The following is a 17,504-nucleotide window of genomic DNA, read 5'->3' as shown; positions in this document are numbered from 1 at the left end:
ACTTACATATAGAATTAAGATACCCAGATGTTCCTGCAGCTTTCCCGCATTACTCATCCTCTTCTGTGGGCAATATGGAGTAGTGCCAGGACTCTCAATAGTTTTCAAAAATTCAGGTTGATCTATCAACCCCCGCCAAAAAAAAGTTTATTTGTGGGGTTTTGTCCCCATAAGAAAATAGTGCTTGTTCAAAATACTACCATCTCTCGTTGCACTGCTGCATCTCTCTTATAGTAGAAATATTTTGGTCCCCCCCCCCCCCCGGAAAGAAAACCCCTACAATTTATTTTGCAGAAATTGCACAAGAAGCAGGCCTGGGTACTACAGCAAGTATCTGTGCAGACATACCCCATCACCTCACTTATCCATTTTCTCTCCACAGATGTTCCTTCCTTCCTTCCTTCCTTCCTTCCTTCCTTCCTTCCTTCCTTCCTTCCTTCCTTCTAACATTACTCACCCATTACCTCACTATGCCTTTTCAAAGGGACTGGAAGTGAAATCCCTCTGCAATCAAGGAATCAAAGAGCTAGGTACTAAAGGAAGCATTGACCATTTAAGACGCCAAGGCAGCTCCCCTTTCCTCTGCGCTTTTGGGCGCTTATAAATTACCCCAGCGGTGCCTTCGCCAGCCTCCTCTCACCGTGGCTGCGTGTGCTCCAAGCCTGGGTGTAGCTCCAGAAAGCGGCGCATAGTGGCTTGCAGACCCCCACCCCCCCGCAGCTCAAACGAGAGAGCTGGCCAAGGCTGAAGTCTCCCTCTCTGGCAGCCAGGAAGGAATTTCCCAAGCTCCAGTTCTCCCCTGATACCCTCAGGGAGTTGTTGGTGTCACTGCAGGAGAGAGAGAATTAAGGGATGGGGAATGTGATTTTGTTTAAAGGAGCGGGGGAGGAAATGTATTGGGGGGAAGCGGGAGAAAGGAAGGCTAGAGCAACCGGAAGTTGCTTCGTCAATGGCAGGAAACAAAATGATGCCCAAAGACAGTTAAAGGGGCGGAGAAAAGGGAGGATCTAACGTTGAAGAAACTGCACAGCCAAAAAAAGGTGCTTAAAAGGTAATGCACGTTAGAAGAGCACCAAAGCAGCTGCGGATTTTAAAAGCAATTCCGGGTTTTTGTCACATCCGTTTAATCCGGAGTTAAAGGGGAAAGCATCTGAATGTAATCGCATTAGCAAAAACTTCATGCAAACGGTCCAAATTAAAAGGATCTGCAAAAAGCCTCAGATCCAGATTATACCGGCATCTGAACAGGCCTCTAGTAATACCTCTGGGATGTTCCCATAGTACTTGCTTAGAATAATTATGCATAAGTCCATAGAGTGTAAAAAGAAGGGGATATCATGTTCCATCCTGCAGTTAAGTAGAGTTTGTGCTTATTTCAGACCTAGCTCCCAAATAACTCTACTTCTTGCATATACATAATGAAGAAAGAGAGGGGGACAGGTTTAAAATATTATTTATTTATTTATTTTATTTATTGCACTTTTAGACCGCCCTATAGCAACAGGCTCTCAGGGCGGTGTAAAACAGGATAAAAACACATTTAAAACCAGCGAATGTGAATACAACATATAAATATAAAACACATTAAAAACAGATTAAGACAAAATTAATAAAAATACAATTAATTAACTATAACATTAAAATTAAAACAAGACTAAAATGCCTGGGCAAAGAGGTAGGTCTTTACCTGGTGCCGAAAAGATATCAAAGAAGGCGCCAGGTGTATCTCGTCAGGGAGGGCATTCCATAATTCGGGGGCCACCACCGAGAAGGCCCTAGATCTCGTTATTGCTCTCCAGGCCTCCTTGTGAGTTGGAACCCGGAGAAGGGCCTTCGACGTCGAGCGCAGCTAACAGGTAGGTTCATAGTGGGAGAGGCGTTCCATCAGGTATTGCGGTCTGGTGCCATTAAGGGCTTTATAGGTAAGAACCAACACTTTGAATCTGGCCCGGAAACGTATTGGTAGCCAGTGCAGCTGGGCCAGGACAGGTGTTATATGATTAGATCTTTTAGTCCGAGTAAGAACTCTGGCCGCAGCATTCTGCACCAGCTGAAGTTTCCGAACCGTCTTCAAAGGTAACCCTACGTAGAGTGCATTACAGTAATCCAATCTAGAGGTTACCAGAGCATGGATAACTGAGGCAAGGTTCTCCCTGTCCAGATAGGGTTGTAGTTGGGCTACCAGCCGAAGCTGGTAGAACGCATTCCGTGCCACCGAGGCTACCTGAGCCTCCAGAGACAGGAGCGGATCTAATAAGATCCCCAAACTACGGACCTGCCCCTTTAGGGGGAGTGTAACCCCATCTAGGGTAAGTTAGACATCAACCATCTGGGCAGAGGGTCCCCCCACCAACAGCATCTCAGTCTTGTCAGGATTGAGTCTCAGTTTATTAGCTCTCATCCAGACCATTATCGCGACCAGGCAGCGGTTTAGTACATCAACAGCCTCACCTGAAGAAGATGAAAAGGAGAAATAGAGCTGCGTATCATCAGCATATTGCTGAAAACGCACTCCAAAACTCCTGATGACCTCGCCCAGCAGCTTCATATAGATATTAAAGAGCATGGGGGACAGAACTGAGCCCTGCGGGACCCAATTTGGTCTGATTTTACATTAAACTGCAGTTTCAGGTCCCAACTGTTAATGCACCCAAAATAGAAATAGACCATAACCTCCAGTTTGAAACAAAAAAGGCTATCTTCGCCATCATATGACATTGGCCAATAAAAAGGCTTTGAAATTAATAAAAATAAATTTGACACATTTCTAGGATGAATAATGAGGGAAATAAAATTTTCTAGTTTAGATTCTCTGTAGAAACATTAGTAACACAGGAAAGAAGCAAAGTAAGAAGAACGCCAACAAACATACAAAAATATAATTCTCCATCTTTGGAGATGGCAGGTGTTGCCACCACTCACCATATGCTCAGAGGCACATGTTACCAAATTCTTCCAAGCTACACAGCAAGTGGATTGGACTGTGAAAGACCAACCCAAATTGTATTTGCATTTTGACAACTTTGTAGGGCAGTACAATATCTCAGAGAGCAGTTCAGGTCTCCTGCTCCCCTGGTGCATTCACTATAGCTGCCCAATTTCCCTGCTTTTTAAAGTTTGGTAGAAATATAAGAACATAAGAACATAAGAAGAGCCTGCTGGATCAGGCCAGTGGCCCATCTAGTCCAGCATCCTGTTCTCACAGTGGCCTACCAGGTGCCTGGGGGAAGCCCGCAAGCAGGACCCGAGTGCAAGAACACTCTCCCCTCCTGAGGCTTCCGGCAACTGGTTTTCAGAAGCATGCTGCCTCTGACTAGGGTGGCAGAGCACAGCCATCATGGCTAGTAGCCATTGATAGCCCTGTCCTCCATGAATTTGTCTAATCTTCTTTTAAAGCCATCCAAGCTGGTGGCCATTACTGCATCTTGTGGGAGCAAATTCCATAGTTTAACTATGCGCTGAGTAAAGAAGTACTTCCTTTTGTCTGTCCTGAATCTTCCAACATTCAGCTTCTTTGAATGTCCACAAGTTCTAGTATTATGAGAGAGGGAGAAGAACTTTTCTCTATCCACTTTCTCAATGCCATGCATAATTTTATACACTTCTATCATGTCTCCTCTGACCCGCCTTTTCTCTAAACTAAAAAGCCCCAAATGCTGCAACCTTTCCTCGTAAGGGAGTCGCTCCATCCCCTTGATCATTCTGGTTGCCCTCTTCTGTGGGCATATCTATCTGTGGGCTATAGGTATATTTTGCTTGTTTTATCTTTTATGTACACCGCCCAGAGAGCCTTTTTGGCTTAGGGCGGTATATAAATTAAATTAAATAAAAAAAATATTCTTAAACCGCAAGGTTTTTTGCCTATTAGTGAATAGAGTTCTTCAATGTATCGCTTCCATCTTCCTTTTATTTCATCTCGGTCAGTCAGTGTGTTCCCCTGTTGATTATTCAACATCCCAACTCTTGGTTTAAATTTCCCTTTCATTTCTCTAATCTTTTGGAATAGGGCTCTTGTTCTTCCCTTTTTGTTGTCCTTTTCTGTTTCTGTACAGTAACTATTGTAATAGTTTTCTTTGTCTCTACGTACTAGTCGCTGTATTGTTGCATTTAGGGTTCTGACCGTGTTTCTGTCACTTTTTGCTTTTGCTTTCCTTCTCTCTTTAACCATTTTAAGAGTTTCTTCAGTCATCCATTGAGGTCTTTCTCTTTTTTTAACTAGAGGTATTGTCTTTTTGCATTCTTCCCTGATCATGTCTCTGACTTCAGTCCATAGTTCTTCTGGTTCTCTATCAACTAAGTTTAAAGCCTCAGATCTGTACCTTATTTGATCTTTATATTCTTCTGAGATGTTATTTAAATTGTATTTTGGCATTATGCATGCTTTGTTGTTCTTCTTTAGCTTTATTCTAATTTTCGATACGACCAGTTCATGATCAGTACCTCAGTCTGCTCCTGGTCTTGTTTTTGCAGAAAGTATGGAACTTCTCCATCTTCTGCTACCAATTATATAATCAATTTGATTTCTATATTGACCATTTGGTGATGTCCATGTGTACAGTTGTCTTTTCGGTTGCTCAAAAAATGTGTTTGCAAGAAACAAATTATTGGCTTGACAGAATTCAATAAGTCTTTCTTTTGCTTTATTTCTGTCTCCTAAGTCCCATTTCCCCCAAATTCCCGGTTCTTCTCTGTTCCCTACTTTTGCATTCCAGTCCCCCATGATTATCATCATATCTTGTTTTGGTGTGTGATCAATTTCCTCCTGTACTTCTGTGTAAAATCTCTCCAATTCTTCCTCTTCTGCATTTAACGTTGGAGCGTAGACTTGGATGATGTTTATGTTAATAGGTTTCCCATTTAATCTCATTGATATCACTCGCTCAGACCTTGTGCTGTAGCTCCTAACTGCTTTTGCTACATCACTTCTCACTATTAAAGCAACCCCATTTCTTCTTAATTTCTCATTGCTTGCATAAAATATTCTGTATTTGCCTGATTGAAAATATCCCATTCCCATCCATTTTATTTATTATTTATTTATTTTATTTAATTTATATACCGCCCTAAGCCCAAGGGCTCTCTGGGTGGTGTACATACAATAAAGCAATCAAAATATATAAATACAATAATACAATAAAATCAAACCAACAAAGGTAAACAAAATAATCAAACAGTAGCAAAATACATCAGATACATATACTAATATGTATTTAACTCACTCACGCCAAGTATTGTAATGTTGATACGTTCCATTTCTTGCTTGACAATTTCAAACTTTTCTTGGTTCATGCTTCTCACATTCCATGTTCCTATTGTGTGCATCGTACAACTCTGGACTCTCCTTTCGCATCTTTGCACATCAGCCTCTGGGCTTCCTTTTGGCTTTGACCCAGTTACGTCATTAGTCACAGCGCTACTTCTTCTTGTCCTTTGTTCTTCCTCAGTAGCTTGCTGAGTGCCTTCTGACCTGGGGGTCTCATCCTCCAGCACTATCTTGTGTTGCATTTTGGATCCTCTGTTCATAGGGTTTTCGTGGTAAGAGGTATTCAGAGGTGGTTTACCATTGCCTTCCTCTGAGTTTGGATGCATCTTAGTCTGGTGTCTCAGCTTTGACCATTCTGCCTTGGGTGCCTCTGCTAGGAGTCTAGCCTCTTGGTCTAGACTCCTGACGGCATTGCTCTCAGCTTCTTCAGCAGTCTCAAACCCCCTCACCATGTTAAGGTGTGCATCCTAAAGGGGACAAAGCAGCTTAGTTCCATGTAAGTATGCTTAGGATAGCGTTCCATGATTGAAATAGATTACAATTTTTTGCTGGGACATTATGTATTACTGGTACCCTAGGATTAATAATGAATGTGGGTGAAATGACTTCTTTCATTCCAACTTTTTATTGCCTCTCATCATAATAAGATTATATAAGGAAATGCAGCTTGGCATTTTCATTCCTTTCTCTCCCTTCCACCTTTAACAGTGAGTTACACTGTGCATAACGTTTAGTTACACTACACTTATAATGTGGTTTCTTTGAATTAAATAAAGTATTCACAACTTTCATTAAACTTAATGTAGTTTCAGTATGGAACTTGTTTCTGTTATTTTATTAACTTGAATTATTTTTGCCCCCTTTGATTTTATTGATCAGTTTTGAGTAACTCTTTGTTTCCCATCATATTTATTCCACCCACCACTGTGTTTAATTTTATTGAATCAACACTGGAGATGATTTATTCTTTCAAATGTTACATATGTATCTCACAAGGTACTGTTGGATGTTGTATCTGGCGCAAGCAGATGCCCAGGATGCAGAACAGTATAGTGACAGGCTAGATGCCAGTTGAAGCAATGAGCCGGACAAGCAATAAGTTTTAAGAGTCACTTTACTGACAATATATCACAAGCTCTCTCTGTACAAACTCCTCGACCCCCACACTCACAAGTGTCTGCTGGCCCTCTATATAGATAAGGCCAGCTGCCCGAGCCTAGGTTGCTTAGCAACGTGTCCTTGAAGATGGCTCGAGCTCTGCCAACTTTCGCTTCTAAGTCACGTAGCTCACTTGTGGAAATTTAACCTCTGCTTTCTCGGTTTAATAGCCAACAGGTACTACTGTTTCAGTTTTATTACCCTTTTTCAGAAATGAATAGATGTGATACTAACAGAGAAGCAACAAAAAAAAGATAAAGAATAATGATTTGAGTATTGATGGTTTTTATAATTAATGTGATTAATATTTAAGAAGCATTACAATTACTGCTCTCTCACTCACAAACACACACAGTGAGAGAGGGAGAGACAGACAGTCAGTGTCTAGTGGATCAGAATCAAACATTTAGTTTGTCACTCATCTCTAGATACCCACAAATATTGTGTGGCATGGTCTTTGACTTTATTTACACTTCCTGCATTTAACATAACTAAAATATTTGACGTTCTTTATTGAACTATACCTTGAATTTTGTTTTACCTACAGCTGAATGTGGAGCCTCTGCAACAAATAACGAAGGGATTTTGCTGTCCCCCAATTACCCACTCAACTATGAAAACAATCATGAATGTATTTACAGCATTCAAGTACAAGCAGGGAAGGGAATAAATATTTCTGCCAGAACATTCCATTTAGCACAAGCAGATGTTCTTAAGGTATGTTGTGATTTTGGAATGACATATTAATTATGTCAAAAAATATTCATCTGGTTATCACATGGTATTAAAGACAACCCTACATTTAACTAGTGTGTATATTTAACATCATCGTCATTATAGCATATAGGAAGCTGTGCTTTCCATTTTCTTTTACCCATTTCTACCACTTTGTTATTAATTTCTAAGTGTATGATCTTGGAAACAATTATACTGCATCCTAGCATGATCAAAGCATAAACTGCTACCATCGTACTATTTAATATTATGCCATCCTATTAGGGCACAGATAGGGAATCTGTGGCCTTCCAGAATTGGTGGGCTTCACACGATTCCTTTCATATTTTGTTGGAGTTTACAGTGTAGTCTCAATTACATGAGGAAAGACACCGCAGAAAGGAAAGGGAATCTGTTGCTGACCAGATGTTGTTGGAGTAAAACTTACAGCATCCTGAACATTGACTGCAGGGATTGATGGGAGCTGGAGTCCTGTAATATTGGGAGGGGCTCAGGTTCTCCATTCCTGCTGTGCAGAAAAACAGATACTAGTCTTGTTCATATCTAGGGCACAATAAAGCCAAGGGTCTAGAGACAATAATGTTTCATTCAGTCATAGTTCTGGGCAAATTATTTGTGAAGAAATTCTAATTCGCAATATATCTTACCACAAAAATGCAAAATGTATGAAAGAAGTCCAGTTTTGTGCTCAGAAAAGATTTGTAATGGCAGCAATAAAAACAGTAGACATCTATAAATGATTACACTCATTTTGCATACTTAATTTTCAACTTGATATTTGATTGGGTTCATAGGATTTGGAGATGATGATTAATTACAGTGAGTGATGAGGTCAAAATACTAATATTAATATTGAAGACTATGCATTGAAAGGTACTTGTGGGTAATCTGTTTCAATACTCTGTTCAATGCACGATCTGCAATGAAGCATGCAATGACAGCATCCGTACTAAATAACCATCCAGACTCTGCTTAAACACATTCAGTGAAGGAAAATCAACCAATTCCTATAGCAACATTGCGGGGCAACAAAAAGCACAAAAGACAATATATTGATTGATGCTGATGTTATAGGTGACACAGAAATTAAATTATTATTATTATTATTATTATTATTATTATTATTATTATTATTATTATTATTGCTTGGCCTGATGTTAGTTCCACAATATAGTGGTTCCACATGAGGGATAGACTTGTTCTTTGTGTGATTAGAAGTGCTGTGACAATTGTGTAAGATGTACCAGCAATATGCCTGCCACCACAATGTGGCGTCATAGAACTGGGTCTTCTATCCAGTTCTTGCTGTGTTGTCAGCCTGCAGGTAGTTCTATGCACTTCTACAGGCAATTTCATGGAGCCAACAGCATCTAATTGTGCCTAAGATATCTGATACCTAGTCATGTATTGAAACTCATACCTACAAACATAACATTCCCATAAATAATACATACATCTGTGATTCACATGATTCTGTGCCAGATATTATATCTATAATCTACAAATCCAGAGTCACAGAAGACTAAGGGTCAAAGTAATGTTATGTTACACATGTAGTGTGAATCTTTTACATAAATAAATACATAGTGGCTGCCCTTACCTTTCTGTTTGACTGTACCAGTTTCTTGTTATTTCCTATATAGCAAAAAGGCACTCTTTATTTGCATCCTGACTGATTTAAATGTATGTGTACACTTGTGGGGACATTTTTAAATTAATCTGAAATATTCAGAAACTGCATTTATTGAAGCCAGATTTATGCATGCATTTGCGATGTGATGGCAGTTCTTGCACTGTCTTTACTCCCCCCCTCCAAGAAAACCTTCGTACACGGTAAGTCCTGTGTTTTTCACATGAGAGCTGTACCTCAGTACCATTCTTCTTCCACTCCATATGAGAAATGTGGGGCTTCTGAGGTGATAAAATGCCTAATCTTCCTGTCAGAACATATATTTTGACATGAAGGGACTCTCATTATAAAATAATTGCTGAGTCAGCCATTAACATCTGACTGTGGTTTGTTTGTTTGTTGTAATCTTGTAAAGCTGTATGGGAAAACAATAATGAACAGAGCACAATGTTGCATGAGGCAACGTTCAGGAGGGAAAGTTGGAAATTATTTTTTTAGAGAAGAGATAGGTGTGTGTAATCAGTGGTAGAATATATTCTGGATTCAATCCCCCAGCACCTCCAGTTCAGTACATAAAAGCTCTGCTGGGTCATTCAGACCAAGGGTCCATCTAGTCCAGCCTTATGGTCCAACCACGGCCAATTAGATGCTTTACAGAAAGCCTACAAGCAGGGTTCGAGAGCAACAGCTTCCTCCAATATTTTCCCACCATGGAAAACATTGTAAACACAAGTTCTAAGTCAAATTTGTATGGATCAGGCTTTTCCACCTGTTAAATACTTGTTGATATGATGCTTTTCACAGGTACTTGAGAAAATAACATTTCCCATATTCCCTGTTTCCTGAAGTGCTGCTGTTTCAGCATTCCAATCATCAGGTAGAAGGGTTTGAATCCCCACATAGCCATGAAGCTTAGATAACTGTTTTAAAGGATTAGATTCATGAAGTATATATCTATATCTGTAGTGGTTAAGGTGTTGGACTACGACCTGGGAGACCAGGGTTTGAATCATGAAACTCACTGGGTGACCTTGGGCCAGTCACTGCCTCTCAGCCTCATGAAAACCCTATTCATAGGCTCGCCATAAGCCAGAATCCACTTGAAGGCAGTACATTATTTTTATTATGTTTCTTTTACATGCTGAGAATATCAAACATGCATGTGCTAGGTTTCTGTTACAAGTTTGGTGACATCATTAGTTCCAGCCAGTTTATATTCCTTCAGTGTGCAAGTGGTTTAGATCCCCCACTTTGTGTTTCTCTAACATTGAATCTAATTTTTCCGTTGTATTTCCCATTCAGCCAGTATAGAGAAATTATTTTGAAGCTCTTCATGGTTTGCTTGGTTTTTCACCATCCTGAATAATTTGGTGTCATTTGCAGACTAGAAGACTAACGGTCTTATTCAGCATGGGCAGGTTCATGTGCTCATGTGTTCAATAGAAAGGAAAAAAGTCTAATAACACAGTCCTATGCAATTCCACTCAGAAGTAAGTCCCATTGAGTTCAGTGGGTCCTACTTCCAAGTAAGTGAGTATAGGACTGCAACCTAAGATTATCCCCTTTATTCTCCCAGTGTTTAAGCCATTATTTGATTTCAGATCAAATAAATGTGGAGAACAACATATTTATTTTTAATGTTTTCAATTCATATTATGAAAAAGAAGAATATTCATTTTATGCTGATGTAATCTGATACTGAATGGTTTTTTTTAAAAAAGTAGATGATAATCAAACTATCAGCCCTTTACTGCTTTGTGTTTTACTTTGTGTCAGAAATAAAATGTAGATTTAAGTTGGATGCAAATATAATTATTCTTTAAAGATTCTAAGCATTAAATATAGCATCAATCGATAATCCAGATGAAGTTTTAATTCTTCATAAACTAAAAATGGGGTGTGAAACTGGTTGAATGCTATTAAACACAGATTGCATCTTGAACTGTTTTCTTCATCGAAGTACCATTTCAAAGATATCTGCAGGGGGAGAAAAACTCTTCTGTGTAGGAAGTAAAATAAATAAATAAATGACTTTTACTTCCAATTTACATATAGATTAAATTGTCCTTCCGACTTTCAACCACAGTTAGTCTATTTGTTCCATTTGTGATCTTTTTTTTCCTTTTGATATCAATCTGTGTAACTCTTTATTTAGTGAAATTGTTCAGAGACTGCTTTCATATTCACAACTGGAAAAAGACTTAGGCTTATTTATTTATTTTTGCATGATGCCACTTCTATGACTACTATAGAAATGGGTATACCAAATGATCATTTATTATGTATGGATTCTACCATTAAAATATTGGACTCTACCATTAAAATAGTGGCAAAGCAAGCACATATGTTAATACTTATGCTGAAATAGAAGCCCTGCTCTTGGCTATTCATTTTTTTAATTGCCTTAGTTTAAAAGGAGCAATGACCATGTTTATACAGGAGTATCTTGTCCAACATATAATAAGAAAATGCAGCAGCCCTGATCTATTTCATAATTAAAATATGGGGCTTACTTTGCTGTTTCTCTGTTATGCCTATTTAAATTATCCAAGGCCAATTTGTTTTACAGATATATGATGGGAAGGATAATACAGCTCACTTGCTGGGTGCATTCACTGGAGCTTCACTGCGAGGACTGACGCTGAGCAGTACTTCAAATCACATTTGGCTTGAATTTAATTCAGATTCTGAGGGAACAGATGAAGGTTTTCAGCTTGTTTATACCAGTAAGTAATTCAGAAAGTAGAACAAGGAATAGGGTAAGGAAATGCCATGACTTCTCTACTCCTCATGCTGTGAATGGGGTTTCCAAGCTTATGTTGAACAGATAATGGGTGCTTGTAGAAAGTTGGTATTTTTGGGTCGGATTCAGTTACATACCAACAAATTCAGCACAATTATAGTTGATTTGGAGCTCTTGTGCAACAACTGCACTCCCCCAACCCCAATAATGAGACTTTTTTGAGATAAGGAAAGTGAAGGGATAATGAACCAAAAACTTTGGTTTAACTTGTGCTTGATGCAACATCATCTATCCTTCCCACAAACATATCATTCTGAATGTTCAGTATTTTGTGGCTCCATTTTGAGTGTTATTTTGGTTTTTGTTATGGCTTATAGTTAAACAATAAAATTATTCTTACTACTACAAAAAATAGCCAGTGTCATCTAGGCTCCCTGCAAAATAATCAGGATAATAAATAAATAAATAGGTTGTCTGGAAGCGAATAATGTTAGCGGTCCATCACAGTATCAAATCCCTGATGTCTGGATTGTTGTAGGGTTCTATCAAATGTAGACTGAGTAATGGTCTATATCAGCCTTTCCCAACCAGTGTGCCTCCAGATGTTGTTGGACCACAATTCCCATCTTTCCTGACCATTGGCAATGCTGGCTGAGGCTGATGGGAGTTGTGGTTCAACAACATCCGGAGGCACACTGGTTGGGAAAGGCTGGTCTATATGGATTTGAGTCCATGATGAAGGTCCTGGACTCTATAACAGCAGCAGTGGCAAGAACAGCCATGCCTTCAGCAGTTTGATATATATTAATATACATTTAGGTGTCTGAAAAATTGAACTCCAACTATTAACATTTGCCTGAGACTCTGGAGAGCTGCTACCAGTTTGAATTAAATCAGGAATGGTGAACTGGATCCAGTCCACTCTCCACAGGCCACTTTTGACAAGGGCAGGGCTGCCCATCTATCAGTCACCTCATGCCACATGATGTCAGGTGATTCAGACTTCAGATGAAGAATCAGGAGCAAATTCCATAAACTTTTATAGCCCCAATTTGAATTCAAGCCATGGTCCTACAAAGGACAAATCTTTGTAGCCACGGTTTGAATTTCAATTCAGGGCTGAGTGCAAGCCCTGCTTTTGGCAGGGATCAACTCCACTCAGAAGCACCAATTGAAAGCTCCTGGGGAGCTCCAATTAGGAGCTCTTGAGTGGAACCAATCTCAGCTGGGCTTTCATTTGGCACCAGATTTAAAAGGTGCTCAATGTTAAGCCTTGCTTGCTGATGAACAAATTTTAAGACTCCTAATTATTCATTTGTAGTTGTGGCTTTACCTGCCCTACACTTGATGTCGTATAATGTCAGGTGTGGCTGGCTGTGGGAAAGCAGCATTGTGGGGCAAACTAGGATGCCTGGAAGATTAATTTGGCTATGGGCCACAGATCCCTGGCTTAGATGTACAAATAATCTGACCCAGGGGCAGGGTAGATTTCTATGCTTCCATCCTATGTGCCAAGAAGCATGTCTCCCTCCATACCCCAAAATAGCAGGTATATTCATGGCACAGAAAGGATATATTTTGGCAGTGCTTTTTTATTTGTTTTGTTTTTGTGATGGTAGTCACCGGTATAGAGTGTTGGCATCTCTTTTTTGGCTGTCCATGGCAGCCATTTTATGCTGGTACCCACAGCACTTTTATCAAAGTATGAGTACCAGCACCTTATTTTTAACAAAAAAATGTATTTGGGTTTGAACAACTCCCCTCCCCCAGCTAAAATGAATTGCAAACCATGATCCTGAGACAAAATCAAGCAAAATGCGTAGTCTCGTTAACTCTTGACATTTTGCTTCTTCCACAGGTTTTGAACTTTCTCATTGTGAGGATCCAGGTGTGCCACAATTTGGATACAAAATAAGTGATCAAGGCCACTTTGCTGGCAGCACCATCATTTATGGATGCAATCCTGGTTACACACTCCATGGAAGTAGCCTTCTCAAGTGCATGACCGGAGAAAGAAGGGCATGGGACTATCCTCTGCCATCTTGCATCGGTAGTAGATTTCTTTTTAGCTCTAGTGAGCATATTCAAGTTTGTAAAAGAGATAGAAACTGCTGCTGTTTTATATTTCTGGTCCAAGATCACCCAGAAAGCTTTGTGGCTGATCAGAGATTTAATATTGGATTTTCCAGCCTCAGTCTAACCACAGTACCACTATAACTGTGCAGCAGAAACCATAATATGGGAACTCAGCAAAGGTCTGCGTGGCTGTGCTGGTTTAACATGTGTTTTGTCCGCTCGTTTTAGTACTGGAAGATTGTAGGAAAAGGGTCTGTATCTCAGAGTGGGTACCATACAAACGTGTGTGAGAGAGTGTATTTGAGCATGTATGCTCACAACAGGCTGACAGGTCATTTATATATTTTCAATGATAAAATCAAATTCCAGGTGAAATTATGTCTATCACATGAAGTCATTCACTGGTGATCACTTGTGGCCGAGTAAGATTGTATTCCAGGGTAAGGTCTTTAACAGTGGGTCTGTAAGTGACTGTGGAGGCCAATTCTGGATCCACACAGCCTCCCACATTGAGGACATAGGTTTCCAGATGGAAGATGGTCGCGATGAGGATTTGCTTGACGTGCCTTCTACTTAGCTCATTTGTCCCTTTCGCCTTGTACTCGTGCTTCTTCAAAGTCCATAGCACCTTTGATAATGGCTGACCTCCTATTGGGATGCTCATGGGCCATGGCTTCCCAGTTCTCGATGCTTATGTTACATTTTTCTTAGATTAGCTTTGAGAACATCTTTAAACCTCTTTTGCTGTCCACCGATATTCTGTTTTCCATCCTTAAGTTGGGAGTAAAGTAGCTGCTTTGGAAGATGGTGATCAGGCATTCGAACAACATGGCTGGTCCAGCGAAGTTGATGTTGGAGGATCATTGTTTCAACACTGGTAGTCTTTGCTTCTTCCAATACACTAACACTAGTCCACCTATCTTCCCAAGTAATTTGCAGAATTTTCCGGAGGCAGCGTCAGTGGAATTTTTCAAGAAGTTGGGAGTGGTGTTTATAGATGGTCAATGTTTCACAGGCGTACAGTAAGGTCGGTAGTACAATAAGCATTTTGGTCTCCCTGCGAATATCCTGATCTTCGAACACTCTATGCTTCATTCGGGAGAATGCGGCACTCACAGAGCTCAGACGATGCTGAATTTCAGCATTGATGTCAGCTTTTACAGAGAGATGGCTGCCAAGATAAGAAAAGTGATCAACATTCTCCAGCCTTGCACCATGAAGCTGGATTGATGGTGCTACAGAGGGATTGGTTCACACTTGCTGATGAAGTACTTTGGTTTTTTTGATGGTAAGCGAGAGGCCAAGCTTTTCATATGTTTCTGCAAAGACATTTAGGATAGTTTGAAGATCTTCCTCTGAATGTGCAGAGACTACATTATCATCGGCATATTGAACTTCTAGGACAGGGGTTGTAATTACCTTAGTTTTTGCTTTTAGCCTACTGAAATTAAAAAGCTGTCCATCTGTTTGACATGTGATTTCCACGCCAGTGGGAAGTTTCCTCTCAACAAGGTGTAGAGTCATGGCAATGAAAATAGCAAATAAGGTCGGAGCAATGACACATCCCTGATGCCTGATCCCACTTTGAATACAGTGCCATGAAAAAGTATTTGCCCCCTGCCTGATAGTCTGCATGGTTGCATATTTTTAGCACTGAATGTTGTCAGATCTTGAACCAAACCTAATATTAGGGAAAAGAGAACCTGAGTGAACAAATAACACACAGTTTTGATGCTTATTTCATTTATATATTAAAGAAAGTTAAGCAACACCCAATGCCCCCATGTGGAAAGGTAATTGCCCCTTTACACTCAAAACCTGGTTACATCACCTTTAACAGCAATAACTGCAACCAAACCAAACCATAACGGGGCCCATATTGCCCAAAAAGTTCCATCCATTGTTCCAGAACTCTTGACGATTATCCAGGTGCTTTTTGGCAAACAATGTTCTATGGACAGATGAGTCAAAGATGGAACGTGTTGCTTAACTTTCTTTAATAAAAAAATGAAATAAGTAACACAATTTTGTGTTGTTTGTTTACTCAGGTACCCTTTTCCCTAATACTAGGTTTGGTTCAAGATCAATGCAGTAAACAAAAAAAAATGCAATTAAAAATTTGCAAATCACAGTTATAATAGCCAGGAATCGTTCAACTGGTATCAGGAGTCAAGACAAACTTGCGTAAACAGGCATATGTAGATGGAAGCTCACTACAGTAGGTGCCTGCCATATCTTTTGGGTAGTTCATACCACAGGCTGGGGACATAAGAACATAAGAAGAGCCTGCTGGATCAGGCCAATCGCCCATTCTCAAAGTGGTCAACCAAATGCCTATGGGAATCCTGCAAGCAGGACCTGAGTACAACTCCTCTTGTGGTTTCCAACTACTGCTATTCAGAAGCATACTGCCTCTGACTGTAGAGAAGGCCCTTCTCCAAGTTGCCATGAGATGACCTCAGCATAACTAACAGGGATACTTCTAAAGATCTAAGAGAAGGCATTTTTCCCCAAATAATATGGTCCTAAGTTGTTGGGCTTTATAAGTTAATAACAAAAATATTGGATTCCATATGTCTCCAGAGTAGACTGTCATGCAGGGGGAACTGCCACCATGACACCAAACCTTACCAGGAAATGGTCTGTCCATGACAACGGGGTTATGTCAACCTCCCCTCTTTTGCAGACCATCTCTCCCAAGCCCTGGGGGTGAAAACAATTTAGGGGTATGTCCTGCTCTTTGTCAGGCAAATAACAAACATTATTGTCATGGAGGCCAGAAGTCCCAAAGCAGCCCACTATGAGTGCTATTGGTATAGATGCTGACATTCTCCAGTAGAATCTCACTGGGGTTCTCCAACACCACGCTTGAGACCAATTCTATCAGAGAAGCCCCGAAAAGTAGGGTTTATGCATGGAGAGAAGGGATTTCCCTGGAAATTGCAGCCTATGGGAGTGGAAGCTTATCTGTTCCCTCCCTGGTGCTGATTAGAATGGAACTTGATCCCTCCTCCGCCGTCACTAAGAATCTTTCAGCTCATCCATGTGGTGATTTAGTGTGTGTATGGTGCTACTTGCATCCCTTTGTAATTCACATGGTTCACATGACATTGCAGGCAAGCAGAAGCTAGAACACAGTTTTCCCCTTTAAATCCGTATCAACCCAATCCAATTATACTGCAAAAAAGAAAAGAAACACCATCTCAGCTTCGCTGTGCTCCTTCGTGTGGGTGCTTTGTTTTGATTTTTTTTTTAGTGGGCAGGCTCTCTTATGCCCCATCGCTGGCTCTATCTCTATCTGTCACCCACAAAAGCTGTGGCAGCCACTGCCTACTTTGCCTTTCACTCACTCCCCCCCTCTAATCAGTTTCATATAGTTTTGTGGCAATTGCACCCCAAACGAGCAATTGACAAAAAAAATGAAACTGACAAAAAAACACCTCCCCTTCTCCATTAACAGTATGGATACTTCAGAGGTAGTAAACAATTGGGGGTGGGCCACAAGGAAACAGCAATACTAAACCTTTCCAGAGGAACATCTTCTTGTGTGAAAGGAAAACAGCAGATTGGAAGGTACCATTGGGCAAGAAGTGTGGACATTGAAAAGCTATTGCGATGGTAAAAACAGTGTCTTTAGTACAAAGTTAGGCTCCTGTGTGGATAAGACCTTTCCTTCATGAAAGCTACATTCCCAGCATCAGCCTCCTCCATCCATTGTGCCTGATATAAAGAAGCAAACTAAAGGACAGAATTCTTTCACTCTGTTTTACTCTTCCTGTGCAAGAAGATCTACGATAATCAAACAACACCATTAGCATGGTTTACCTGGTGCTCTAGACAACAGGAAGGCAGTGTACACAACCAGAATTCAGACTACTGAAGCAGAAAGATAATGCAAA

The 17,504-nt window shown here is 40.3% G+C and overlaps 1 protein-coding gene across 3 annotated transcripts in view; it reads left to right on the top strand.

Annotated features, from left to right (window-relative positions):
* CSMD3 (CUB and Sushi multiple domains 3) overlaps positions 1-17,504 on the top strand; it is a 1,044,618-nt gene that overhangs the window by 707,965 nt on the left and 319,149 nt on the right. For all 3 annotated transcript variants that reach the window (XM_061605340.1, XM_061605331.1, XM_061605321.1), the window contains 3 exons: positions 6,969-7,138; positions 11,356-11,512; positions 13,388-13,579. In XM_061605340.1, the coding sequence (XP_061461324.1) occupies positions 6,969-7,138; positions 11,356-11,512; positions 13,388-13,579 (519 nt within the window). The remainder of the gene's footprint in view (positions 1-6,968; positions 7,139-11,355; positions 11,513-13,387; positions 13,580-17,504) is intronic.

Source organism: Rhineura floridana, chromosome 1 (genome assembly GCF_030035675.1).
Source record: "Rhineura floridana isolate rRhiFlo1 chromosome 1, rRhiFlo1.hap2, whole genome shotgun sequence".
Classification (NCBI taxonomy): Eukaryota; Metazoa; Chordata; class Lepidosauria; order Squamata; family Rhineuridae; genus Rhineura; species Rhineura floridana.
Note: the sequence above shows the minus strand (reverse complement) of the source record. Positions and strands in the feature narration are given on the sequence as shown.